Below are 25,802 nucleotides of genomic sequence, written 5' to 3' on the forward strand. Positions count from 1 at the left end.
AACGCGCCGCATCGGCTTCTTCTTGGTGTTGGTCTGAGAGCCGAACACTTTGCTTCTCATTCTCTCCACCTTTGACGTACAACTCCTCTTTGCCTTCACACTCTCAATTGCCACGCCACTTCCAAGTGTCTTTGCAGCCATTGCATCGCAGACGAAGAGCATGCAGACCGTGAAAGCCTGAAGCGCCCCCCCTCTCACTGGAGCGACCTCCCGACAAAGAGCAGCCATGTCCACCTCAAGGTCACAGACCGAGCAGGCGAGGAGCGGCCTCGACACGCTCTCCTCCGTATGCTACACGATACCCTGGCGGCCAAAGAAGAAGTCCAAGAGGACTCCGTCCACTTCCGGCGAGACATCAAAAGACCCTTCGCCATCGCCATTCCCAGTCCTTGCCGAGTTCGAGGCCGACAGCGATCCAGCCCGCGTCCGATACGCCTCCTATCAGATCGCAATTCAAAAGACAGAGGCGCTCTTCGAACGATGTATGGACGACGTGTACAGCTCTTTGTTCCACGACCTGCGCTCGTTCCTCAAGGCACAGCAAGGTTCGACGCATCCCGAAGGATCCACGTTGGCGCAGGTCGGGCTTGCGGAGGAGAACCTCTTCCTTCCTGGCTTCGAGAGCACTGACACGGCTCAAGCAGGTCCGAGCAGCACAGATGGCTCGGCCAGAAGCATCCCCACAGCACTCCTCATATCCACCTCGGCACCATACCTTTCGTCCTTCTCCAATCGCCTGGTCTCGGCGATCTCAAACGCAAATACAGACGGTCCGCCAAGCATCGTCGTCACCCTCTCGGCCAGCGAATGCTCCAATCTGTACACAGCACTGCGACTCTTGGTAGCGCGGTTCATCGCACAAGGCTCATCCCTCGGCTCAACGGGCGAGGCAGATCTGTCAGACGTCGAAGCGGCGGCGTTCGCAGGCAAGGTCGAGCCGGACCTTCACGTCCTCCGTTCCTGGTGGCAGCACAAATTCGGTCTTTCCGGTGGTCCCAAGCTCGTCTTCAACCTGCCGACCATCGAGGCGGTCGAACCGACCGTCCTCTCGGATCTGCTCTCAGCCTTACAGACATTTGTCGCCGACCCCTCGGCAAGATCATCGCCGCAACTACTCCTAGTACTCGGCATCACATCTCCCTCGGCGGGCCTCTCCACCGTCCCCACCTCGTCCACCTCGACCCTCGCATCCTCCGCCCCGGCCCCGTGGATCGACTACATCCCGCGTTCCGTCCTGCGCGTGCTCGACATCTCGCGCTTCTCCCTACCCAGCAAAGAGCTCGTCTGGTCTTCCCTTGTCCAGACGTTCCTCCTGTCCCGCCATCTACCGCTGTCGTTGGGACCGTCGACGTTCGAATACATCCGCGAGACGTACTGGGAGCGGGAGGCCGATCTCGACGCGCTGCTGGACGCGGTGCGGCTTGCATTCTTCATCCACTTCACAGGCAAACCCGAGTCGGTGTTCACCATTCCGGGCCAGGCAGCGAGGGTGCGGTTCTACAGCTGGACACCGAAGTTCGTCGAGCGGGTCAAGATGGCATTTCTCACCACCAACGCTGACGGCCAATTGGTGCTGCCGTTGCTCGCGGACGCGAGCCGGACGCAACTCGATGTAGCACACTTTCTGGAAGAAGCATCGCAGTCGGACCAGTTCATCCTCTCGCAGCTGGACTCGTTGCGGCATCCACGCGAGCTGCTGTGCTTTCGGCTCGAGTTGGCGGTTCGCTTCCTCAGTCGCGCGTTCGATGCGCTGATGCGAATTCAGAGTCGCGCCACCACCGCAGCGCAAGCGCTGCACTCCCGTCACACCCCAACGGGGGCGCAGGCGGTGGAAGTGGACGAGCAGCGTCTAGCTGAACGCTCCGCCGAACTGCTCACACAGGTGGTGCTTCAATGCCTCAATTCGTCGGTCGGCTCGGTGGAGGGGAGGAAGGTGCCACCCGTGCTGACGTTGAGGAGCGGCTTGGCGCGGTTGTGCAATGCAGCGCGCCGCTTGTTGAGCGACGAATTTGAGACGTGGGTGGATGAGTTGGTGGTTGCTGCCGAGGAGGAGGTGAGGCGGATCGAAGAGGCGCTTCCCGAGGAGACGGAGGAGGTGGAAGATCAATTGCGCTCCGTCGGTGCATCCATTGGTGCGCAGAGTGCGGGGTTCCTAGCAGGTCTCCGAACGTTCCAACAGCGACTCTCGCAGACGATCACCGCGGGCGACACAGGCATGGATGACGACATGACGACGACCGCAGCCGATGCCTCGGCGAAGAGAGAAGCCCGTCTGCAGCGCGTGCAACGCAAGCTCGTGATGGAGGAAAAACTGCTCGGTCTCAAACGCGAGATCACCGACTGGCTCCAAAGCGCCATCCACGACCTATCCGACTGGTCCTCGTCCGCCCAACCCCTGGCGCTACTGAAAGACGTCTTCTGGGTGGACTGCTACTCGCCGCTCTCAACGCTGCTCGACCCGTCCACACGCGCCGGCCTGACTCTGCCACTGGCCGAACCGAGGGAGTTCATAGAGTCGCTCCATGATGCAGCGCTCAGCGTTGTACCGCAGGACGAGGTGGGTGGGATCGAGGTCGGGGAGGTGGGGATTATGAGCGAGCCGGATGTGTGTAGAGTGTTTGGGCTGTATTTGGAGTGCGGCAAGTTTGTCAACTTGGGCGATTGGTATGAGGCTTTCAAGCAGAGTGTCGAGGCGGATCGAGAGGAGGAAGAGGACGAGGTGGAGCCGATGACGCCGTCGAAGAGGCGTACGAGGGTGGACCTGGACGAAGAGTCAGATGAAACGGATGTGTTGGATACGCCGTCCAAGAAACGACCGCGTACAGCGCAGCTACCGAAAGGGTCTGCTGGAGGGCAAGGAGAAGGGAAGGTACCGGAAAGCGACCTGCAGAGCCGCTTTGCTTTGGCACTCAACGAGATCGCTCGCATGGGCATGGTGCGCGGCACGCGCAGGAGACAGGAACACATCACGAAGGTCATGTGGGACCTCGTGCCCGACAGTTTTTAGTCTCACACTGCCAAATCACACATCTTCACTTTGCGATCCTCCCGACGAGCAAGGAGCCGCAAACAATGAGCACAGGGTCGTAAACGTGTGCATGTGACATCAAGAGCGTGGTGACAAGCATAAAGGGGATACAGATACAACGAGGTGGAACAAGATCCTCGTCTGAAAACAAAGCGTCCGCGTGTGTGCAAAGATTAAGCGAGAGAGGTGTGCGTCGCCGGGGCCAGAGCTCAGCCGAGCATGTCATCCAAGAAGCTTTCCAATCTTCCGAGCTCGCCGGGAGCCGAGTGGATGGGCATCTGCTGCTGGTGCGGCTGGTGATGGCTCGGTGGATGCGCCTTGACGGTGCGGTCAGATGCGTTCGAATTGCGCTGCGATGGACCGCACGGGTTCGGGCTGACGGAGTTGAGCGTAAAGACGGAGGGATCCTTGCCCCCCATGCTGCGGTCATTGAGACTCGCGAGGAAGCTGTCGATGCGTTCCGTCTGCCGCGCACGACCGCCAGCGCGGGGTGACGACTTCTCGGGCTGGGGCTCGTGCATGGGCGCATGAGCGAGTGGAGATTTGCGTCGGCCGAAAGTGGTGCTGAAGCTAGATCGCCCCGAGTTCACAGATGCCGTCTCAGCATTGAGGCTGCCAGTGCGGGTCTTTGCGAGAGAGGACTCAATCTCGGCATTGAGGCTGTCCGAGATGGTCGATGCTGTTTGCGTGTCTTCCTCGCTCGAGCCGCTCTTGCTCGAAGCGCTGTTGTCGGAAGAGTCTGTTGCTTGAGGTCCGATATGGATCGAAGGGGCGATGCGATTCCTGCCATCCGGGCGTTGACGCTCACCGACGCCATGGCCTTGGAAGCGTGCCTTGAGCGCACGCACCGCCTCTGCCTTCTCCTTCTCCTTCTGCAGGGCCTCGAGATCGATCGCGTTGCCGTCCGCATCGACGTCGAGCGCTTCTGAGTGCGAGTGCGCCTTGCTGCTGGCATCTTGCTGCCCTCCGCGACCCTTTGCCTTTTGGCGCAAGCGTTCCTTCTCATGCAGGTACGCCAAGCTGTGGTCGATATCGTTCTCGACGTCGGAGGCGGTCTCGTGCTGACCACGACTGCGGGCGATCTCCTCGGCAACGCCGGCTTGCGTGCCAGCAGAGCCGCCTAGTGCAGCGACACGAGCGACGAGATTGGAGATGTCGACTTCGGGCTCGGGCTCTTCCTCATCCGGCAGCCTCGGATCCTTGGACGCTTCGAGCCTTTCCAGCCTAGCAAGCTTGCTCTCGCCCAACTTCCGTCGCGCATACTTGCCTCTGGAGGGATTGGAAGGGTCTTCCAGGTGTGTCGATGACTGTGATGGGTCTGACACTGCGGCAGCTTTGGTAAGGCTCGGAAAATCGGCGTTGGCTTGCTCCTCTTCGCTGCCGCTGATGGATGCTTCTTCGCTATCGTCTCCATCCTCGAAGTCATCCTCCCCTTCCTCCTCTCCTCGATGAGATCCGATCATTGTACCGTCTTGACCGCTTTGTGATGAGGATTGTCGGTGCTTGTTGGCGAATCGTTGACGGAAGCCTGGCTTGGATGAACCTGGTTCAGCATCGTCGGCAGAAGCCTTCTGAGAGTGATGCCGTCTCGACGCTTTCGCTTTGTATTTGTTCTGGAGCACCATGGTGACGAGAAGAATGTGCTGTAACAACGGCGCGTGGCCGTCTCGTCTACGCTATGCGCCTGCAATGACGGTACGGCCGCCGCCAGTGAGCTGCCAACAGAGTGACAGGGAGGAGGTCAAATCGGGAGCTCGAAAGGATAATGGTGAGAGCAGGGTGGTGATGGTAGCGTTGAAAGCAAAGGTGGTATGCACTTGCCAGGTCAGGGCGCAGCCAGCAAGCAGCGAGGAGTGAAGCTAAGCTGAGCCAGGCTCAGTTGGAAATTGTTGGTCCTGCTGCTGCTGCTGCTGCTGCTGCCAGTCGGATAGATTTAGCGGCGGACTGTCAAAGGCGAGTCGTAAAGTTCGGGTCGGCTGAGTTCTAAATTGACACGAGCGCCGATGCCAGAGGAACTCGTTTAGTTGCTGATGTTCAATGCCACGCTTCGATGCGGCAGTGTTAGCCTCACAACCCATCTGCCACTCTGCAGCTGTAGTTCGCTGTGCCGCTGTATCTGATCTGATCCTCACCCTCGACTGGCGTGGACAAGCGATTACAGAACATGGGAGCGATGACAGCGGACCGCGCCGGCCATGCGACGACGACCCGACTCGAACTCTGACGAGCTTTGCGGGTTCTACGCAGTAGAAGCACAGGACGCCATCGAGTTCCAAAACGAGATCTCGGATTCGATGATGCCGTTGAGACATCTTTCGAAGACAGTAACTGGGCACGCTTGGACGAGCATGATACGCACCATGACGAGCGGCCGTCAGCTGCTCGCAGGCTGCAAGGCGTGTTTGTGTGGAGGAGATTTTGGATTGGGCAGGAGAGCCTGTCCTGAACCACGCACGATCTCTCGTTCGAAAAAGGCTAAAACAAAATACCAGCCGCTTGGATCGCCTCGATGAGAGCTGCCGATCGGATATTTGTGCGCAGACCGTCATGCCTGACCAAAAATACCTCTAAATGCGATCCACGCCCTGCATCGACAGCCCCGAGTCGGCAGTCCTTCAGGTCGGATGAGGTCAACATCACGACCAACGCCGAGACTCGAGAGTCTAGACTCAAGGTCTTTGCGTCCGTCTCGCCCTCTTTGACAGGCCACCGGCATTCACCACCTCGCTGTCAAAGCAGTAAATACGCACAGCTTCTTCACCATCCAATCGCCTGTTGCTGCATTTGTGGTCGGTTGCGTGCTCCTTCCCTGCCTTGATAGCTCCAGCGTGCTCGTCAGACAACCAGAATTAAAGTTGTTGCCGCACAACATTGCTCCGAGGTAAGTCTCCGATGCCTCGCTCGATCGACAGCTCCCTGTATCCACGGATCAGTGCTGACACTATTAGCCCGGGAGACGAGCTTGTGCCACGGTAACAGTGCATGCGGCAACTCGTAATGTTGTTGCCGCCGGTCAGTGAGTGTTTTGTCCTCATGGTCGGAGCTAGCCTCGTTGTTTGGCTGCTAGGCTTTTGGTGACTGAGTCGATGTAGGTCTGAAGCATCTCGTTGTCGGCTTCCGCCTTCTTGCAGTCGTCCTTGACCGTATTGACGCGGTTGACGAGCGCACGCAATCCATCTTGCATCGCCATGATCTCGCTGCCGATCACACCATCAACAGAATTTGCAACATCATGTCAGCAGATGTTGCTCCTCGGACAGCCCAGCTTGTGAATACACTTACCGCACCAGCTTCTCCTTCTCCACCACTTCGTTGGCAGAGATCTCGGTCTCGGCCGTCCATGCGGCTGACTCGGTGAAATCGTCCGATGCCACAATGGGCGACGCCGTCGACGATCCTGTCGTCGTAGCCAGATCCATCGCGGCTGTGATCGACGATGAAGACCTCCGTCTGCAATTTCGGTAAGGCTTGTGAGCAGCAAGAGGGAAACAGAGTCGCTGCCAGAGCGATGATCTGTGAACGGCACTGGTGGTCGAGTGTGTCTGAATGGGCGCGGAAGCGATCAGGGTCCAGATACAGCAGTGCCGAACGAGTTCAGTAGAAGGGTCGGGACTCGGGCTGGCAAATGAAAACTCTCAAGCTGTGACTTAGCAACGACTCGACATTATGCCTAAAAAGGGCTACCGAACCCCAACTGAGCTCATCGTCGCAGTCTACCCTTCTTCTCGACACTCGACAGCATCTGAGGCAAGCGACGGGTCGGCAAGGATAGCATGGCAGCGCTCGTCTGCCTACACGACAAAATAGACTCCGAGCGGTCGCGCGCCTCCGCACCGAGTCACCTGGAAACTTACGACACACACGCACCCAGATACGCGGAAGCGAATTCAGCCACACTATCACATCGAACCAAGCTCTAAAACGAATCAGATCACCGTCTTGTTCTTAGTGCGGGTCCCTTTGATCAGCTGCATAGCTGGCAGATCAATGTAGAGAGCAACCCGCGGGGTTCTACGAAGAACAATCTTGTTCGCCAGATTTGATCGGCAATACAACGGTCGAACCGCGGCAGGACATCGATAAGCTCCTTTTCGAGCTTGGATCCTCGACGGACCGGTCATTTCGAACTCACACCGGTGTCCTAGGTCAATGGCTCCCCATTGTCTAGCAGCGTTCGAGGTCCCGACGCGGTCTATGAGCCAGCATGCCTTTGCTCTCGACCACAGCAGCCTTCACCCAGGATCAAGACAACAGCGACGGCATATTGTCTGAGACGCAGGGGCAACGAAGAGCGTGTAGGCGTCCTTCCCAGTTAGTGTCTGAACAACCGTATCTTGCTGCGCCGAGGCTCTGCTCACTTGACGATGTGATAAAGCGGCGCTCAGCGGTTGCACGATGCCAAGGGGCCTAGCAATGAGACCGCCGCCTCCTCCCATTCGCGCCCTGCAGCAAAGGGACCCGGCTCGAGATGCCGCCGCGTCGACCCACCTTCGACACGGGCGCTTCGTCCTCCGCAAAGGACGAGAATCGCTCGGGTGACGGCGCCGAGATTCGGTAGCCCCAAGCGCGAAATTGCAACGCACAGTTTGCCGAAGCATAAGCGACAGCAGACTGATCGAACAGTCGGGTTCCTCGCCGTTGTGCAGCCGAGCCCAACAAAACTCGTCGTGGCCCCGAATATGGTGGCAAGACCCTTGGCAGGGTCCGGTTGCCGCTCTCGAAGCGCTAGGGTCGTTGCGGGGAAATTCCTGATCCTACTCATGTCTAGGCGTTGGCATCTAAACGCCGCGAGGTGATTCCAGCGTAGCAGGAGCCAGAAGCTTCATCTGGTGATGCGTTGAAGCGCGGCTTGGCCTCGTCTCGAACCATCATGCCTACCGCCTTCGCACAAAGGGCCCCTTGCAGCAAGCAGATACGCCATGCTGTGGCAAGCTGTCTCGGACAGGACGCACGAAAGCTGGACGGCACGCGTGTCTTGTCAGGCTCTGCGTGGCGCTGGACAACAAGACGCCGCCGCCTCCGCTGCACGCTGCACGAATTGCTTCCCCGCAAAGGTGCCTGCAGCTGGAATTTCACCGACAAATCTCTCCGTCGGTGAAATTCACTTCTCGCTCTAACAGACGAGAAGAGAAAACTTGCCGTCCCGCCTCAGGCGGTCTGCCATTGTTGGTCGATGTTGTGACCCGTCGCACACCACCTTGTGCGCCTTGCAGCTTGCATGCGTTCTCCAGACGATGCAACACCCTGACAACGAGGGGCTCCGTGGGACAACAAGGTTGCATTTGCATGGATGGAGCTCCACAAAGGTGCCTCGGTCCCAGGAGGCTTCAGCTCCAACTTCCCTGAAATAGCTCCTGGACCTCTGGAGAGCAATTGGCACGCACAAACAAATGCCTTAACACGGTATAACAAGGCAACACTTTGCTCACTACGAATCGTTCTTGCTCACGGCCGAGTTGTCTCGCAGCGACTACGGGAGACTCTTGCACAAGAGGAGACATATCTCCGAAGCGGCTGCTCCCTGTCCGGACCCAGGCAAGCAAAGTCCGGATTCCGTGACCACTTGGTCTCAGAGGAGGGCAAATCGGAAGCACCTTGCGATCGCGACAGCCTCGCTTCCAGCAGGTACGGCCCCGTTCAGGCCAAAAGAGAGAAGGAATCCGGGTTTTTATTTGTATTTGTTCAGCTTTTTTCAGGCTCCGCTGGCCGCTCGATCCACAGACGCTTTGTGCGACAACGCCACGGCAGGGGGAGACCGTCCACCTCTACCGATCCGACAAAGGCTCGAGATTGCGGACGACTCCCGGCTAGCACGGATTCGTTGATTGGGCTACATCACACCGCAGCTCTTAGGCCCGGACGACGCCTCTTTCCGACGCACAGCATCGATGCATCTTGAGGTCCAGTCTCGGGAGAGACGAGGACCGAAGTCTCGATCCATGTTCTGCTTGGGCAGCAGCCTCAATCTGCACCTAGTGCTTGAATGAGGCATTTCGTGAGCACAAGCGACGAGATGCTGTGCTGTGGTGGAAGGATCTCTTTCCGGATGACCCGGGCGGTGGCACCCCTTGCTCGACCTCGCGCGATCAAGAAAGCAGTCTCGATCCGGCCTAGAGACGACCTCGCTCTCGACCTGCGGGAGACGTGGCCTTACCCCGGAACTCGACTGTTGACATGTCAATCCGTCTCGGGATGGAAGGCTTGACGATCGACGATCCTTTTCCGTGCTGGCGAAGTCGGTTGGTGGCTGTCTGGCTCCGGATGATCCACTGGAATGGATCGACGTCCTAATCCAGACCCTGAGATCTCGTGGGGTCTCGAATATCCGCATCAGAGTTGCAAACAGCGGGGTTGAGAGGACAAGTAGCGCGATGGAGCAGCGGTGATCGACGCACTTGGTTTGGTGACGTCTTCGATCCAATATCCACCTGGCTGTCAGCAAACGACCCCGCATTTTCGCGCATCATCAACGTCGATCGAACGGCACGCACCCCTCACTTGACCCTGCTTCTACTGAAAGCGTGCCATTGACGCTGACGAAGAACAGACGATGAATCAGCACGACCAAGCTTGCGGTACAGCTTGGGCCATCGTATCCGCATTTGCATCGACTTCGAGACCAAACAGCTTCGCTCACGATTATCACCCAGATCGAGACTGTTCGTTGGCCGGCGCGGAAGATGAATGACTCTGTCGGACCCGGATCCATTACACGATGGACGGCTAGGCATGCCAATGTCGTCCGGGTCTGCCGAGCCGTCCATCGTCTGGCTTTGCAACCATACCGACGGATGCAAGCAACGAGGACGACAGCGTCCAAGAGGATTGTCGCTCCTGATCGCCATCTGCAGCTGGCGTCGCGTAGGAATTGCATTTTTAATCGAACAAAAATTCCTTCACGCTGTGCTCTGCAAAAGCGAGACGGCAGCCGTCAACGGCAAGCCCGTCTCATACTTGGACGCCGAGTTGAAGCATATCATAGCTCGGATGCTTATTGGTGGCTTCGGTTCGAAGTTGCGAGCTGCCGAATGGTATGCTATCGATATCGAGCGCGGTTGTCCGATCCTTTGTGGCTCGATATAGACGCCGGACGGAATCTGGGACTGTCAATAAATCACAGGCCTGACCAGGTTTCAAAATCAGCACGCCGCGATCTTGAGCAGAGTAGAATTTCGCGACGCGACTTGTTTTCCTATGGCGCCTGCTGGTGCAGATTCGAGACCATGCAAGCACTGCGACTGCGTGCATACGGCCTCTCTGTTTGACGTGACCGGTGCGGCGGTCTCAGCCCGACGACACCTGCTCAGCTCTGGAGGTCGCTCTTCTGCAGCAGCGCAGACACACTTGCCATTGTTCGACATCGTCATGATGAGGGTCATCCTGAAAGCCCCTTTCCCGCACCTGATGCTGCTGAGCGTACACGTCTTTGCTCGCTCACACGAGATCAGAGTGGGCCCCACATTCGATTCGAATCATGGTTCGCTGCGCCACTTTGGGTGTTGCATCGCCGGCGAGCTCGTTGACCAATCACCTCTTCATCAGCTGTGGGCGGAGAGGATTTCGAAATCGACCCACAAAATTTCGAGGCTGGAGGCTGCAGAATCAACGCGGGGCGACGCAATCGATGCGAAATTTTCCTCATTTTTCCTGACTTCGATGCAGCAGCAGCCTGCAGAAAATCACCTGTTCGACGCTCGCGTGTCGGATCGATATTGATAGGGTCTTTCTCTCTCGAACAAAGAAACTTTTGCTGTCCACCTTGGCCTGCTTATCTGACGGCCATCTTTCGACATCAAGGTTCGGATCTCGCACTCTGAGTTCAGAGCAAGTGTCACACCATGTTTGTCACCGACCGGCGAGGATGACCGACGACGACGTGACAGGATGATGACCAGCGCTTGGATCGTCGTCGAACAGCAGCAGCCAGAACGGTCAATTTCCAATTCGTCCCCTTGCTGCTCACTGAGACAGGGGAAGAGGAACGCACCTGAACCGATCCAGCCATGATCAGGGTGCAAAGCCCGCTTACGAGCTCTTGGCTGACGGATGCTGGTTTTGTTGCGACTGCACGGAGCAAGTCAACCGGCTCGCACTCGCTTACGCTGACCCCGAGTCTCCCTTGGCGGGCTGGGTCTGCCGCCCGCCGAGGCGCGCTTTTTTTCTGTTCGAATAAATCAAATTCCGTTCCTCAAGCCAGGGCGCTAGACGGGGTCTTATTTTTGTGTGCGAGCGTGCGTCGCCATATCGCGCCTTTGCCAGCCGTCGTGACCTGCTGAGCTGGCTATGCAAATTTAATGCTCAAATAAAAACCGCAAAAATTCGATATCTGTCTCCGTCTGAACTCAGTCGAAATGGCTGCAATTCGCCATCATCAAACGAGGCGGAAATCGATCGATCAAAGTCAGTTTCTGCTGCTCCTCTGCCGCTATCTTTCCTCAGCTGTCACACACACACGCTCGCTCCTGGGCTGATATTCCTTTGTTGCGCGCCGACAATCGCGCCGTGCTGCTTCTTGTTTCACCACGCCGTCCCCCTTACACCCCGCGGACACCGTGTGTTGCGCTGGCGTTCAAGCCAAAGAGGCGCGTGTGCCTGTCTGTCTTGCCTCTTCCCAACTTTTTCGCAAAGCCACGGGCTTCTGCGCGGTGTCTGATTCTTTTGTACAGCAGGTATCGATCGATCTTACCGCTGCTGCTCAGCCGTATCCTCTTCTACTCACGGCTGCTGCTGCCGTCCCCACACTCGTCGATCCCACTTTGCACCGGCATAGTACCGTTGCTGCTGTTGCTGCTGCTCGTGTGCTCACGGCGTCCTACGCTTCTCACGGCGGCTCGAGGGTCTGCCTGGCTGGCCGACTCGCAGCCATTCTTCAATTCACCTCGCCTCTGCCAATTGCATCGCTTACATCTGCCCCCTTCCCTCTTCCCCCTTGTCGCACCCAGGACTCGGCCTTGGCAGCGCCAATAATAGCACAGCGCAGCTTCAACCCCGGTGCTCACCAGCTGTATCGCATCGCACACACGCATTCTGGGTGCCCCTCCTCGGTTCGCTGCTCCCTATCGAGCTGCACAGCGTGCCGCATTCCCCTCCCCCAAGCTTGGGTGCGAATTCGCAAGCACACGCACACAGTGACTGCGCTTCCTCCCCCACCATTTTTTTTGGCAGGGAGAGAGGGTCTTCTGTGCTGGCCTAGACGACGAGACCACCAGCTTCAACCAACCCCATCAAACGGTCCGTCCTCCTCATCTCTCGTAGCTTTCCTTTCTTTCTGTTTGTTCGTTCAGCCACCCATTCCGACGATCCCATTGTCGTCGGTCCCTTCTCTCTGCACATTCCTCGTTTCCGAATCTGGATCAGTTGAGCCTGCCAACCGCTCATCATCTAGTTCGTCCTTGCTTGGCTCCGACAACCATCGAGACTCCCCTCTTCTCGTCCACCAACAGAGTCTTATTCGTCATTCACCCACCTCTCTCGCGACCTGTCCTACCTCGCACCCCCAGTCGTCATTGATAGCGCGCCTTGTACACCTTCGACGGCCCCACGTACGCCAGCACAGCTTGTCACTTCCTCTTCTCGACCCAGCTGTTCTCCACGACCAACCCATACCATCGACGCTTCCATGCAGCAAGCTTCGTGACTACATCCTCGTCCGAGTTGAAACACCTAGCTCGCCCACCGACGACTGCACATCCATCACGTTATGCTAGTCAGCGCGCCCTACCAGTCCTTCGACCGCGTCCCTGACCTTCGATCTCAACACGCTCACGTTTCTTACTCGACGCTGGTCCCCGGCCCACCAGCCAAAGACCACTTCGACGCCATGACGCTCTCGTCCTCACACGCCAACACGGCTCTGTTTGCCGAGAGCCGTGGCAGCATGACCAACAGCACCACCGACAGCCACGACCAGTCTTCGCCCATCGCCAGCACTTCCTCGGGCGCGACATCACACAACCTCGCACAGCCGGTACCGACGCGACCCAAGAACCACGTTCGCGGGGTGGCCTCAGACTCTCGCCTCTGGACAACAGGGCGCAGCTTCTTCGAGGGCCGCTATCGCGAGCGTCAGGCTTTCGTCTCGGCCCAAGAGCAGAAGGACTTGGAGGCGGAGCGGGATGCCATCCAGCAGATCCAGAATGTTCAAGCAGCCAAGCGTCGCGCCAAGATGATGAGGCTCACCCCAGCCTTCCCTTCGGTCCCTCGCGAAAGCGCCCACACACCCAGCCCGCCCTCCAGCGAGGCTTCCTCGGCACGCACAGCGAGCGAGGCAGATCTCTCGACGCCGCCTGACAACCGACTGGCCTTCCCCAGCCCAAAGACGCGCCTCAGTATGGCCGCAAATCAGAACGGCGTTGCTCCCATCCACCCGGCCTCCAGAAAGGCGCTGGCGCTCAAAGCCAACAGCCCTGGCCCTGAAGTTCTCGGCGGCCTCAGCCTGGACCTGCACTGCTTGCCGTCGCCCGCCGGCGATCGCTCTTCCATCTCGTCCACCGCGTCCGCCAGCTCGGAACTTGTTCGCAAAAAGTCGGGAGAGCCCGTCAAGTCGTCTCTCAAGCAGTACTCTGGCAGCTACATTGTACCCCGCTCAGCAAGCGCAGCGACCTTCTCCAATCCATCGTACGGTGCCAAGTCGGTGCCCACCACCCCCAGCGCGATGAAGACTGTCCACTTTGACACGCAACTCGAGCACATCAAGATCTTCAAGACGAAAGGACGTCCCCAAGCCGTGTCGCGCGAGGCCAGTCCGGAGCACACCGAAACCGAGACCGAGGAGGAACGAGACTATCCCTGGTTCGGTTCCCGTCGCGGAGGTGGTTCCGGCCGACAAGCCGGTCACCGAAGTCCTGTCAACCCCACCACCCCTGAAGCTCTCGAAGCCGACGAGCAGCTTGTGCTCCGCCTACCCAACTTCCCCTCGTCCGCCAAGCTCTCGCTCGACAAGGACATCTTCCTCGAGCGCATCTACCTCTCGGACGACTTGCGATCCGTTCGCGGTACCGTCCAAGTCAAGAACCTCAGCTTCGAAAAGTGGGTCGCTGTTCGCTTCACGCTCGACCACTGGGCCACTGTCAACGAGGTGTCAGCCGAGTACTCGGAGAGCATCAAGGAGGGCGCTGCCGACCGCTTCGTCTTCTCCATCAAGCTTAACGAGGTGCTCAATTGGCCTCGCGGCGCTGGTCTCAACGAGACCAAGACCATCTTCCTGTGCCTGCGCTACACCACCGGTGGCCGCGAGATTTGGGACAACAACGACGACGGCAACTACCAGCTGGACTTCCGCAAGCGCCCTGTGCAGCCCGCCGAGGCGACACGCATGCCCCCTTCTTCGACCGACGCTCCGCGTGCTTCGCCCTCGTCGTTTGGCAACACGGCGCCAAGACGATATACCCTCGGCTCCATGGGCCCCTCCGCCACCTCATCCATCATCGAGATGGGTCGCAGGACCGGTGTCTACGGCCAGAAAGCCACGCGCGACCATGCCATGGAGAGGCTCAAGCAGGAGCTCGAACGCCTTCGTTCCGACGAAGAGGAGGCCGACAAGGCTCCTGCCTCTGCCGATTTCATCACCGAGCTCGCCAAGCGTCGCTCGCCTCCCGTGTCGCCCGGTGGAGCTGGCAAGCCCGGCTCGCCTTCCATGTGGTCGGCAAGGTACGACTTTGGCGCCTCGCTTCGCGACCCTACCAGTGGCAGTCGAAAGACCGAAGCGGGACGCGCCGCCGCGCTCGACTACTTCTCGGCGCGACCAGCAGCAGTTGCCGCTACGAGCCCGATGCGATCCTCGTTTGTTGTCAGTGCAGCCACGCCCTCGCCGGATGGATCGACGCCCAGGAGTGCCGCCGAGCTTGTTCCCAAGTTTGGTCGTCTCGGCATGCTCAGCCCCGGTTTGGGCGAGATGGTGGTCGAGCACCCTGTCGTCAGCAGCTCCAACACGAGCTCGCCCAGCGGCTCCCTGCTTCAGGTGCCGCAGGTGGGCACCGCAGGCCTTTTCAGCCCTGACGTGCCCGTCTCTCCCTCGCCCTCGGCCTCGGCGCGCTACCACTCGTTCCCGCCCAGCCGCAACATGCAGAGCTTTGGCGCGTGGGACGAAGAGCTCCACAATGGCCTCGGTTCCGGTTCGGCATCTGGTTCCGGCTCCGCGAACGGCTCTAGGTCGGGCACTCCGCCCTCGCCACTCGGCTTTTCTTCTTCGAGGATCGCCGTCAAGAGCGATGGCCTTGTGCTCGAAGACTACACGCCCGACGGCAGCCAGGCGTCGCCCAACTCGATGACCAACTCGCCCAACCCGTTCTCGCCTCCGCTCTCGGCGAGCTCGATCGACTCGGACTCTACGGCGATGGTCGACGCCAACGGCAAATCGTCCTTGTCGACCCTGGCCGACAGCCTGGACAACCTTGGCAATGTTGGCAGCTCGTCGTCGTACCGCTTCCTCCGAGCCGATCAGAGGCCCAGCTCGTACGCTGCCGGAGACGATGCGGAACAGCACGGATACTCGTCGTCCGCGCTGTCTTCCACGACGCTCTCCCCGTCTTCCGAGTTGGCGACGCCGGATGAGGAATTCATGCGCCCTTCGAACCTGACGAGTTTCAACGAACTCGTGGCGCGCTACTGCTGGAACAGCGACAATCAGGTGCCGCAAGCCAGCCCTGAGGCCTCTGCTCTGATGCCGCAGACCCCGCACACACCCACCTCTACCTCGGGTCGCTCGACTCCCATTGCCCGCGCTGGCGGTGCCTATTGATTTCCCTCGTACGAGCGCTCGCTAGCTGCGAGTACGACCCTCTGCACGACTCGATGACTTGGGCAGACCGCGCATGCCCTTCCGTTCACTGTACACTACGACCCCGTAAAGGGCAACGGAGCGATACATACACTCAGCGAATCCGTTCCGTCGCATTACAACATTCTCCCCTAGCACGTATCAGATTATCATCTTCTTAGCATTCACCAAGACCGTTCTCGCAAGCCGCTGCAGGCACTCCCCAATCCAATGCATTTCTCGTCTCTTTGTTGCGTGTGTGAGCGTGCCTGCCTAGGTGGTCAGCGCGGCCAGGGGTAGAGGATGAGCCGTGCGCGCTGAGTGTTTGAAGCAGATCTTGGGCGGCTTTGGCTGCTCGCTTTGGGCTTAGGCCGAGCGGAAGAGCACATGCCGTAAGCGAGGCCCGCACCACACGACCGTCCGCACGACCTGCCAGCTCAACCCGGATGGCCAATTGCGGGGAAGCATTGACACCCCGCCTTTGACCCCTGTCTGACGATCGAGACGAACCCCTCCTCACCGCGGTGCAATGACGCTGCGAGGGTCGGAGAACGGCATGAACAGGGCAGTCTACCCCGCAATCGTCGGTTCGACTCCGACACGGCAAGCGAGTGACCAAGCGAGCGAGAACCGTGCTCAACGTTGACAGACAAAGCGACGGACGCGGGACGCTAAGAGTAGTCTGATGGTCGGACTGTCAATTCGCACCGTCAGCATCTGGGTCGATGAACCCCTTTCACACCGACTCTCCCGAACCTCACGCACCGTAGCTGGCGAAATATATTTGCTATGATGACGGAGGCGAACATCAACCGGTTGTATGGAGTAGTTGGTTAACTTAGGAGATTCTGACTTGCGATCTGCCCCAGCGCGGGTTCCTGATAGTACGAATTTCTCTTGCCCTGGGTTCGAATCCCAGTACGACCTCATCTTTTTGTGCTCTTCTCAGGTACAGATACTTTTTGCCAGCCTTTTCTTTTTCTGCAACGTCATACTTTTGTAGAGGATCAAGTGGGAGCATCGTCAAGGATGGCGCCTCTCTCAAAGCCACAGATGATCGCGCGGTTCTGAAACAGTCACACACATTTTCGATCGAGCGAACTCTTTTGTTCGGGCACATTCTTGGAAGCGAGCTACGTTGAGAACTACCGCACATAGAAAGAGAGATGGTTGGAGCGTGACGGCTGGGTGTCTTAGGAGGATGCAGCTTCGGAATTACTCTGGTTGATCAAGCGGATGTACTCCTTGAGGTCTGCGATAGAGTAGGCCTTTTTGTCGGGTAGAAACTGCTTCATCTTGCCGTTGTCATAGTAGACGAGGGGGAATTGGTCGGCTGCGTGTGCGTCGTATAATCTGCGCCACTTGTTGAGCACCACCTCGTCGCAATTCGGGATGTTTGCTAGCCAGAAGGCTCTGTGCGACTGCCTGGCCTTGTGCTTTAGGGAGCTGTTGAGCTTGAGCTGCGCTGTCATGGGGCAGGAGAGGATGTCGTCGATTGTACGCAGTGCTGGTCCCGCCGAATAGAGCTTGAACGCGATGGCCAATCCGGCAAAGGCGGGTGGAATGTGGGCGAGGGGAATAACGTCGATTCTCGCATTGTCGACGCAATCCTGTACAGTCTTGTCCTGGAAGAATCGCTTGATGTGGTATAGCTGCTGCCGCGTGGGGTGACCATGCTCGAGAGAAGCTCCATGGTCGATCGATGCGAGGATCTCGATTCTGCTCGTCATGACCGACGCGAAATGCACCACCAGCAGTCGCTCCAAGGGGCTTAAATCTCTCCAGAGGTAGTGAAGGACGACGAGGGCCCGTTCAGGGTTGTAGGAATCGAACCAAGCCACGCGGGACGCGGGTCTGAGGCACATCCTGCGCCAATCATCGTCCAACAAAGTCACCAGCTCTTTTAGGGCGTCTAGGTCTAGGCCGTCTAGATTCAGGCCGCATAGGTTTTGGCCGTATAGATTTAGGCCGTCTAGGTTGAGGCCGTCTAGGTTGAGGAGAGGCATTTTGGTGTGTCCTTCTTGATGGTTATGGTTGTGATCTGCGGCAGATGATGGCGCTGAAGCAAATGCTTGTGATGGCTCGAAGGCGCTTGTATATTGCACCTCGAGGCATCAGCTTTCATTTCAAGCCGAGTCACATCGAACGGCCGTCCCACCGACTCGACCAATGTTGCATCCCACTCACTCGCTCACAAGTCACACCCAGACAGTCGCACAAGATGAACGTCCCACCTGCGAAGCGCAAATGTTGAACCCATTGCTGCAAAGTTCTTCACATGACGCACAGCCGGAGACAGCGCATAACAGAATGAGGAGGAAAAAGAATGGAATTGAAATGAGGAAGCCTTACAGGGAGGGAGAGAAACTGAGGATTTGCGATCTATGACGATGCGCAAGCGACAGGCAAGATTGAGGGATGCAAGAGGAGGGAGGGGGGCGCATCTTACACGCCTTCAGACGTAGTCACGAGGCGGATGTACATTTCGAGGTCCTGCTGAGTGTAGGTCTGCTTGTGCGGAAGGTATTCCTGTGCGCCCTGTTGGCCGCGCGTGACGTAAATGAGCGGTTGGCGCTCGGCGACTTGGGCGGTGTACAGCCTCTCCCACTTGTCTTTCCCAGCCTTGGAGGGTCTACCCGCGTTGACGGTGAGCCAGAACTGACGATGGTGGTGCTTAGCACGAGCGTGAAGGGCGTCATCGAGCTTAATCTGCACGGCCGTGGGTCGGGAGAGGATACCTTCCACGGTCCGCGCGTTGCCCGGGTGAAGGCTTACGGAGTGCATGATGTCGAAGCTCGCTTGGCTAACTAGAACGTGCGGGATGGCGATCCTCGAGCCGTCCGTACACTCGAGCGCATGCTGGACGGTGCGATTCAGGATGAAGTCCCGCACCTTGACCCGAACCGCTTCCGGATATGTCGTGCCGCCTCCGTTTGATAGGAAGGACAGGATAGTGTCGCGGCTCGCCTCGTGGTTTACAGACAGAACCACCAGCTGGCGCACATACCAGTATTCCATTTCGCTCAGCCCCGCCTCCTGGATCAGTCGGGAGAAGCTTTCACCGTAGCGATAAGGGTCGTAGTCGGACAGCGAGTCAAGCAGATCCAGCCGCGTGATCGAAGGCGTGTGCTGAGGTGGCGGCATCTTGTTGAGGAAGCGGATGTTGCTGAGCAGAGTTGGAAACAGGGCAATCACTTGCCGGGACAGAGTGGTGGTGAAACATCACGAAGAGTCTCTTCTTCCCGCTCTCAGATGATCGACCCCGACCAGCCCACCTGGTTTCAACACTTCATACCCTTTCGCCCCACTTACTCGTCAGCAAGTCACAATCAACCACCCACGCACCATCCAAAGCGTCACGCACAGCTCATCACGCACCATTCGAAGCGTCACGCACAGCTCATCGCTGCTTCATCGCCCACGTGTCTTCGTAGTCGAAGACAATGCAGCAGCGCTCCTCGATACACAGCTGGCAACGGCAAGATGAGGGGGGAATGAAAATGTAATTGAAATGAAAACATTTTGAGAGGGGAGAGAGAGAGAGAGGGAAAAAGCTGTGGAACTGCGATCTGTGACGATGCGCAAGTGACAGGCAAGATTAGAGGAGATTATAGGAAGAGAGGGGGAAAGGAGCAGAACGGAAAACCGACAAGGATGTCAAGAAGACGTTGGGAATTGAGCTGGCCTATGAAAGCTGCAGCCCTTCACGGGAGCCTTCGGCCCCAGCCCAAAACATTCTGCAAACTCGGTTCGGCCCGGAGATACGTCTGGAGGTGCTCGGGCAAGCTTTCGAGGGGCTGCAGACCGTGGACGCGCGTGGCGGTCTGGCGCTGGAACATGATCCCCTGATCGGTGGGCCAGACGCTGATCGTCTCCGCCTTCCGCTCCGGGTGGTGGAACGCCTGAGTCAAATCGAATGGCTCATCGGCGACCATCACAGGCAGCGTCCTAGCGTACCCAGGCGACATGGTGCTCTTAGCCACGATCTTGACACCGGGGATGCCTTCAAAGTGCTGACGAATCTCCGAGGGAAGCGCGCTCCACCGGGTCGTGCGATAGAGCTTGTCGGGGACGCCATCGCTACGCAGACGGACGAAATTGAAGACGTACTTGCCATCGCGGCCCTGGGTGAGCGTGATGCGCTCGCCGTGGTACGGGATTGTGTGCAGGGGATGGTCCATCGTCGGCGTTGGAGGAGCGCGCTTGAAGAAGCGGAAGCCACGAGCGGTGTTATGCGAGAACCCTTGCTTGTTCGTGCCCCGCGTCGCCTCGGCCAACGCGCCCGACAGCGCAGGTTGACTGTGCAGATAGGCCTTCAGGTGCGCAGGCAGCTCCGCGAACTTGACCGCATTCTCCGATCCGCGCTGGAAGACGATCTTGCCCGACGACTTGCGCAGGATCTGGATGGTCTCTGCGGGGAAACCAGCGTGGACGTACTCGACCGTGTGCAGCGTCTCGAGAGGAGCACGCTTGAAGAAGCGGAAGCTGCGCAGAGGGAATCCGAACTTCTTGGTCGTGCGCCCCGCGTCTGCCAAGATCGCCTCAATGCCAGGCTGACTGCGAAGGTAGGATCGCAGGTGCCCCGGTAGCTGCGAGAACTTGACCAGCTCGCCAGAGGCGCGCGAGAACACCACCTTGCCGGAGGACTTGCGCAGCACCTGGATCGTCTCGGGTGGGAACTCGGGGTGGACGTACGCGTTTTCGGTGTCGAAGAGGTGACTGCCTAGCTTGACGTCCAGACGCGAGGCCTCGCTTTCGGGGAGATGGGAAGAGGCAAATGTGCCCATGTTGGGCGCTTGCTGAAACAGACGGCTCTGGAGCGACTCGGACAGCTGAGACCATTTGCGATAGTCGGAGAGGGAGCGCGCGTCTTCGTTGAGAAAGTTGAGCCGGTAGGACGTGAGGGGATCGTTGGGGTCGCGAGTGATGACGACCTTCTTGCCTGGGTACTGGACCGTCTGCAGATACTCGGGGGGAGCGCGCTTGAAGAACCGGGCTCCACGCTGCGGCAAACCGGTCCGGGTGGTCGTCTCGATCGCATCGGCCAACATGCCCCTCAAGCTAGGCTGGCTCTCCATGTAGGCACGCAGATGTTGCGGCAGCTGCGAGAACTTGAGCATCTGGCCAAAGTTGCGCTGGAACACGACCTTGCCCGACGGAAGGCGCACCACCTGGAGGAGCTCGGGCGGGTAGTCCGGGTGCGCGTACACGGCCTCGTCGTCGAAAGCGTGCGAACCGAGCTTGATCTGCCAGCGGCTAGCGTCGCTTGCGGGCGCGTTGGACGATGCGAACACGCCGAGGTTGGGCACTTGTCGCGAGAGGCGCGTCTGGAGCGAGGACGGCAGATCGGACCACTTGCTCGTGCCGACAATGTTGCGCGCGTCTTCAGTGAGGACGCTGATCCGGTAAGGGGTGCGTGGATCGTTCGAAACGCGGGTGACGATGAACTTCTTGCCGGGATAGGAGATGGTCGTCTCGGCTTGGCCAGGAGCCCGCTTGTGCAGCTCGGCGGCCTCATCCAGAGACCTCTTGCGCACCGAAGAACGGAGGACCGACATCCAAGGCACACTACGGTCCGACTGGGCGTACCTGCGCAAAAACTTCTGCATGTGCTCCGGCAGCTCCTCGAACGGCGACCACTTGCGCGTCTCGAGTCCGAGTGCGCTCTTGCCGAGATAGTTGAATTCGAAGCGACCGCCCTTGCTCCTCACCCGGACGGTGTGGGGCTTGCGGTTCGGAAGCGTGTAGATACCGGCGGGATCGTCAAAGTGCTGTCCCACGACGGGCTTGTCCGCGAGGCGATTCCAGCTCCATCCGTTCTTCTGGAGGGGCTTGAGGGCAGGGATGGCCTTGAAGATCTGCTTCTGCTCCTCGGCTCGGAAGGACTGGATCGTGTTGGGGATCACGGCAATGTCGTCGTAGGGCAGGAAGCGATGGACCAAGATCTGTGGACCTCGGGGTCCTTTGTGGAGCGCGAAGCCTTCACCCGCGTAGGGAAGCGAAGGGTGCTCCGTCCATTCGCTGCCCCTTCGGACGACCTGGGAGACGGAAGCGGCGGAGGCAAAGTTGGAGACGAAGAGAAAGGCCAGCAGGCCGAAGGCCAACCACCAGGGCCGCTGGTGGCCGGAACCGCTAGTGACCTGCATGGCGGATGGGAGAAGAGGAAGCTTTGCAAGCAAAGGAGTGTGCTGTTATGGACAGAGTGGATGAGGATCGAAGGAGTGTGGTGTGCTATGTGTAGCGATGATGGTGGTCTTTGAGAAACTCGAGCTGCTGTCCCTCCCATATATACTTTCCGATTCCTGCTTTTGCCGACCAGGGAGCCAGCCCTGAGACCGTTGTGCAATGACTATGGAAGGTTCAGAGGGTGTGATAGGCGCAGAAGCATTGTCAGCTGGCGTATTCTGAACCCATTGGGCGAACTTGTTTGCTTTGGTCTAAATGATGTCCGCCCACATTGCAGCAGCTCCACCGGCGATCAGCACGGCCGCGGTTCCGTCCAAATGAAGATTCAACTGATGTTGTGTGGGGCGATCGAGGCGAAGCGATGATGAAGTGGCGGCGTTGATGTGTCAACCAACACGGAGCCTTTTCGGTGGATGCCACGTTTGATCCCATCCAACAGTTCGGACCAGCTCGACGTCGAGTGCGTTCTTCATCCCATCGACCTCCCAAAACGCCGGAACCGCGCCGGAGAGCGTCTCAGACGAGCCCACCAACTGGCGCAGGATTCCCGTTGATTCGACGAAAGCAGCAAATGAGCAAACACACTTGCCAAGGCTCGACGTCGAGTATCACCAGGGGTCAAGGTCAACTCATTGACATGCGCCAAGCCTCGGCGTCGGTGCTTAGCTGTGGTGGGCAAGATCATCTCGGTCTTTTTGAAGGAATCCTCGGTCAAATAGCAATAGGATCCAAGAGCTTCGATTGAGCAGTCGGAACAGAGGAGAAGGTAGACAAACAGATCCTTCGGCATTCTATCTAGTGAACCTACAGAGAATTCCGGCAATTCGACGAGCTCAGAATTTGAGCGGCTCGAACTGGTAACCACCGGCCTGGTAGAACTTGCTTCCGAATTCGACCCAGGCGAGACGAATGGCGTGCAACAGCGAACTGAGACCCTCCATACAGCACAGAATGGCAATGGACAGGCAGAACCACAGGCCAAAGGCGAAGACCGTGATGATGGCACCGACAACCCCCGTCTTGCCAAAGGCGTTCTGGATGGTCATGGTCCACAGCACCTCGGAGAGCTGGGCGTGGGCCAGCGACAGAGCCCAGAGACGCAGGTATGAGGCCGTGTTGGAGATGCATCCAAGGCAGAACTCGATGGTGTGGATGACCTGGTGAATCACGACCTCGCCGATGTTGAACTCGTGCTCCTCCTCCATCTCGCCATCGCCGTGGCCGCCGCCATTGCCGTGACCGTTGTCGCGCTGGGTGCGTGCGAGACGGTTGGTCTCGTTGTCGTCGTCCTCCTCCTCGTTGTCATCGTCCTCGTCACCGAGCGAAAGACCTCGCGAGCCATCGCCGCGACCACCAATGGCGCGGTAGCCCTGCCCCTTGGTCTTCTGGTGCTCCTTCCACTCGATGTACGGAGTGACGACGAGCATCCAAGGGACACAGATGAATGCGATGCCAAGCAGCACCGTCTGGACCATGGCCTGACCCGGGTAGAGCTCGGTCTTGGGGTCGACGGAGCCGGGCTTGAGAAACATGTAGATGAGCATGTTGAGCAAGCCAGGCGGGTTGTTACGGAAGACGGTGCCATTGGCATCCGTCTCATACCAGTCGATGGACCACTTGTAGACGATGGCGAAGACGAGGTAGCCGAACAGCGACTGCATGAAGAGCATCTGCGGCACAATCTCGGACCAGATCTTCCACTTTTGACCAAAGCGGAGGAAGTTGGGCACGTTGAGGAGAATGGCGAGCGTCATGTGGAAGACACCGAGGATGACGGACATCTTCATCTTGAGCGAGTTGGTGAAGACGAGCGCGTTGTCGGCACCGTGCCAGGTGGGATCGATACCGATGGCGTAGACGTTGCCGTTCGGGACCGCCTCGATGGTGCCCTCTTTGTGCGGCCAATCCCAACCCGTGTGGAAGAGATGCATGCTCTTGCTTCCGATATCGTTGTAGAGGAAACCGGTGAACATGGAAAAGACACCCATGAGCAGCATCATGTAGCGACCGTAAAAGAACATGGTGAAGATCTCGTTGTCGACCTTGGCGAGCTTGCGTTCGAACACGCACATGGTGGTGGCAGCCAGCGTCATGAGGAAGGCGTGGAAGACGTCTCCGAACATGACGGCAAAGAGGAAGGGAAGGAGGATCAAGTTGAAGAGACCCGGGTTGACCTCCTTGTATTTGGCGATACCGTAGCTGTCACCGACGGACTGGATTGCCTCGGTGTACTTGTTGGATCGCTGGAAGGTGGGGGGCATCTTGTTGGTGCGAAGCTCCTGCAGCACAGCGGGGGCGCTGGTGCCGGCGTTCTCGTTGGCGCGACGAAGGGCCAGCTGGATCTGACCGAGATCGCTGGTAGGGCACCATCCTTCGGCGACGAGCGTCTTGCGACGGCTGTCAAAGAGGAACATGTTGAGCGTCGAGTAGATGAGCTTCTCCTTGCGCACGACATCCTCCCACGCGCTGAGCACTTCGGCGATCTTGACGAGCTCGGTGCGTCGGGTGGCGCTGGTGGAGTAGAGGACGTTGTTGAGATCCTCGATACGGCTGAGGACCTCCCGGAGGCTCTCCTCGCGGCGGTCGGCGTTGCTGTCGATGGGGTAGAGGGTGCCACCCATGCTCTCGCTGATCTTTCGAATCTTGGCAAGGAGCTCGGAGCCGTGAGCAAAGATGATGAACACGTTCTTGCGGACGGGCTCTTCCTTGGTCGGGTCGTCGAAGGCCTCGTCGATCTCGGCATAGTTCATGTACAGGTTTCCACGGAGAACTCGCCAGAGGATGCGCTCAAAGATGGCCATTTTACTGCGGTCGATGGTGCCGGCGACGAACTCGAGGTCGAATGTTCCGTAGCCGCTGTCTTCGCCGCCGCGAGTGGTGTGGTAAGCACCGGACTCCATGTCGTCCAGAAGAGGAGCATGGTCGTCGTCGAGAGAAGCGCGGTTGTCCTGGCGTCCTTCTGCCTGGTCGAAGAAGACGGCGGTCTCTCGGAGGACGTGCTTGGCCTCCTCGAGCTCTTGCAAGCGTTTCTGAAGTGTTTCGTAGGAGCCGTTCATCTGGCCAAGACGCTCCTCGTGCTCGCGCAGCTTGACTTGGAGCTCGTCCATGAGCTGAGCGCCACGACGACCGTCAGGACCCGAACCGAGGCTGATGAAAGGAAGGGCGCTTTCGAGAGGACGGACTGGGACGCCTTCCTTCTCCATCTGAGCGTAGAGGAAGCGAATGCGCCTCTCCATCTCATCGAGTCGTCGAATGTCGGTGACGAAAGAGCGTTGGAATGGAGATACGTCCGGGTTGAGATCCTTGAACATGACGTTGCCCAGCTCACCGAGCTCCTGCACGGTAGCGTGAGCGGTTTCGGTGGGAACGTAGAGCTGGATCAGCGACATGGTCGCTGATCTGAACAGGCTCTCCTCCTCCGGCATGGTGAAGTATCTTTGAAGGTATACAGAGGTATACCAAGCAAAGGTGGGGGTTGGGCGATTGAGGTGGAAGAGGGTGGACGACGACGATGGCTGATGGCGAATTGTCGAATGAGGTCTGACCGCGCCTGCTGCCAGGCTTCTTTCTCTCTGCTTGCTGCTCGGTGTCGATCTGACGTTGTTCTGAATTTTGAGTGCCTGCGTGCCGCAACAGGGCGAGGGATGATGCAGGGATGAGCCAACGAGGTCAGCTCAGCCACGGATCCGACCTCTTTTTGAATTTCGCGCGAGCATGGGCCATCAAGGACAACTCCACAGTCTAACATGGTCACATTTTCTACTCCACCTCCTCGAGACTCGCACTTATCCCTAGAGGACCCTGTTGAACGTGTCAAGGTCACCTCAACTC

At 58.5% G+C, this 25,802-nt stretch overlaps 8 protein-coding genes and 1 non-coding gene across 9 annotated transcripts; 3 read left to right on the forward strand and 6 right to left on the reverse strand.

Moving 5' to 3' along the window:
• Positions 1–226: 226 nt before the first annotated feature.
• PSEUBRA_004465 (Origin recognition complex, subunit 3) lies at positions 227–3,007 on the forward strand (the record flags this gene model as incomplete). Its single annotated transcript, XM_016437995.1, has 1 exon — positions 227–3,007. One exon carries the CDS (start codon positions 227–229, stop codon positions 3,005–3,007), a length of 2,781 nt encoding a protein of 926 aa, XP_016291546.1.
• Positions 3,008–3,237: 230 nt separating this feature from the next.
• PSEUBRA_004466 (uncharacterized protein) lies at positions 3,238–4,653 on the reverse strand (the record flags this gene model as incomplete). Its single annotated transcript, XM_016438009.1, has 1 exon — positions 3,238–4,653. One exon carries the CDS (start codon positions 4,651–4,653, stop codon positions 3,238–3,240), a length of 1,416 nt encoding a protein of 471 aa, XP_016291547.1.
• Positions 4,654–6,071: 1,418 nt separating this feature from the next.
• Positions 6,072–6,447, reverse strand: PSEUBRA_004467 (Protein of unknown function DUF2205, coiled-coil; the record flags this gene model as incomplete). Its single annotated transcript, XM_016438014.1, has 2 exons — positions 6,072–6,225; positions 6,311–6,447. The coding sequence occupies 2 exons, from the start codon at positions 6,445–6,447 to the stop codon at positions 6,072–6,074; spliced, it is 291 nt and encodes a 96-aa protein (XP_016291548.1).
• Positions 6,448–12,728: 6,281 nt separating this feature from the next.
• PSEUBRA_004468 (putative phosphatase regulatory subunit) lies at positions 12,729–15,767 on the forward strand (the record flags this gene model as incomplete). The annotated part of the gene is made up of 1 exon (XM_016437994.1): positions 12,729–15,767. The coding sequence occupies one exon, from the start codon at positions 12,729–12,731 to the stop codon at positions 15,765–15,767; it is 3,039 nt and encodes a 1,012-aa protein (XP_016291549.1).
• Positions 15,768–16,599: 832 nt separating this feature from the next.
• Positions 16,600–16,712, forward strand: PSEUBRA_006515. Its single transcript has 2 exons — positions 16,600–16,637; positions 16,678–16,712. It is a non-coding gene; the product is annotated as a tRNA-Gln (tRNA).
• Positions 16,713–16,978: 266 nt separating this feature from the next.
• On the reverse strand, positions 16,979–17,791 carry PSEUBRA_004469 (uncharacterized protein; the record flags this gene model as incomplete). Its single annotated transcript, XM_059465311.1, has 1 exon — positions 16,979–17,791. The coding sequence occupies one exon, from the start codon at positions 17,789–17,791 to the stop codon at positions 16,979–16,981; it is 813 nt and encodes a 270-aa protein (XP_059321523.1).
• Positions 17,792–18,230: 439 nt separating this feature from the next.
• PSEUBRA_004470 (uncharacterized protein) lies at positions 18,231–18,929 on the reverse strand (the record flags this gene model as incomplete). Its single annotated transcript, XM_059465312.1, has 1 exon — positions 18,231–18,929. One exon carries the CDS (start codon positions 18,927–18,929, stop codon positions 18,231–18,233), a length of 699 nt encoding a protein of 232 aa, XP_059321524.1.
• Positions 18,930–19,489: 560 nt separating this feature from the next.
• On the reverse strand, positions 19,490–21,931 carry PSEUBRA_004471 (uncharacterized protein; the record flags this gene model as incomplete). Its single annotated transcript, XM_059465313.1, has 1 exon — positions 19,490–21,931. The coding sequence occupies one exon, from the start codon at positions 21,929–21,931 to the stop codon at positions 19,490–19,492; it is 2,442 nt and encodes an 813-aa protein (XP_059321525.1).
• An 873-nt stretch (positions 21,932–22,804) lies between these two features.
• Positions 22,805–25,396, reverse strand: PSEUBRA_004472 (ATPase; the record flags this gene model as incomplete). Its single annotated transcript, XM_016438005.1, has 1 exon — positions 22,805–25,396. The coding sequence occupies one exon, from the start codon at positions 25,394–25,396 to the stop codon at positions 22,805–22,807; it is 2,592 nt and encodes an 863-aa protein (XP_016291550.1).
• Between the last annotated feature and the right edge of the window lie 406 nt (positions 25,397–25,802).

Source organism: Kalmanozyma brasiliensis (genome assembly GCF_000497045.1).
Source record: "Kalmanozyma brasiliensis GHG001 unplaced genomic scaffold PSEUBRA_SCAF3, whole genome shotgun sequence".
Taxonomy (NCBI): domain Eukaryota; kingdom Fungi; phylum Basidiomycota; class Ustilaginomycetes; order Ustilaginales; genus Kalmanozyma; species Kalmanozyma brasiliensis.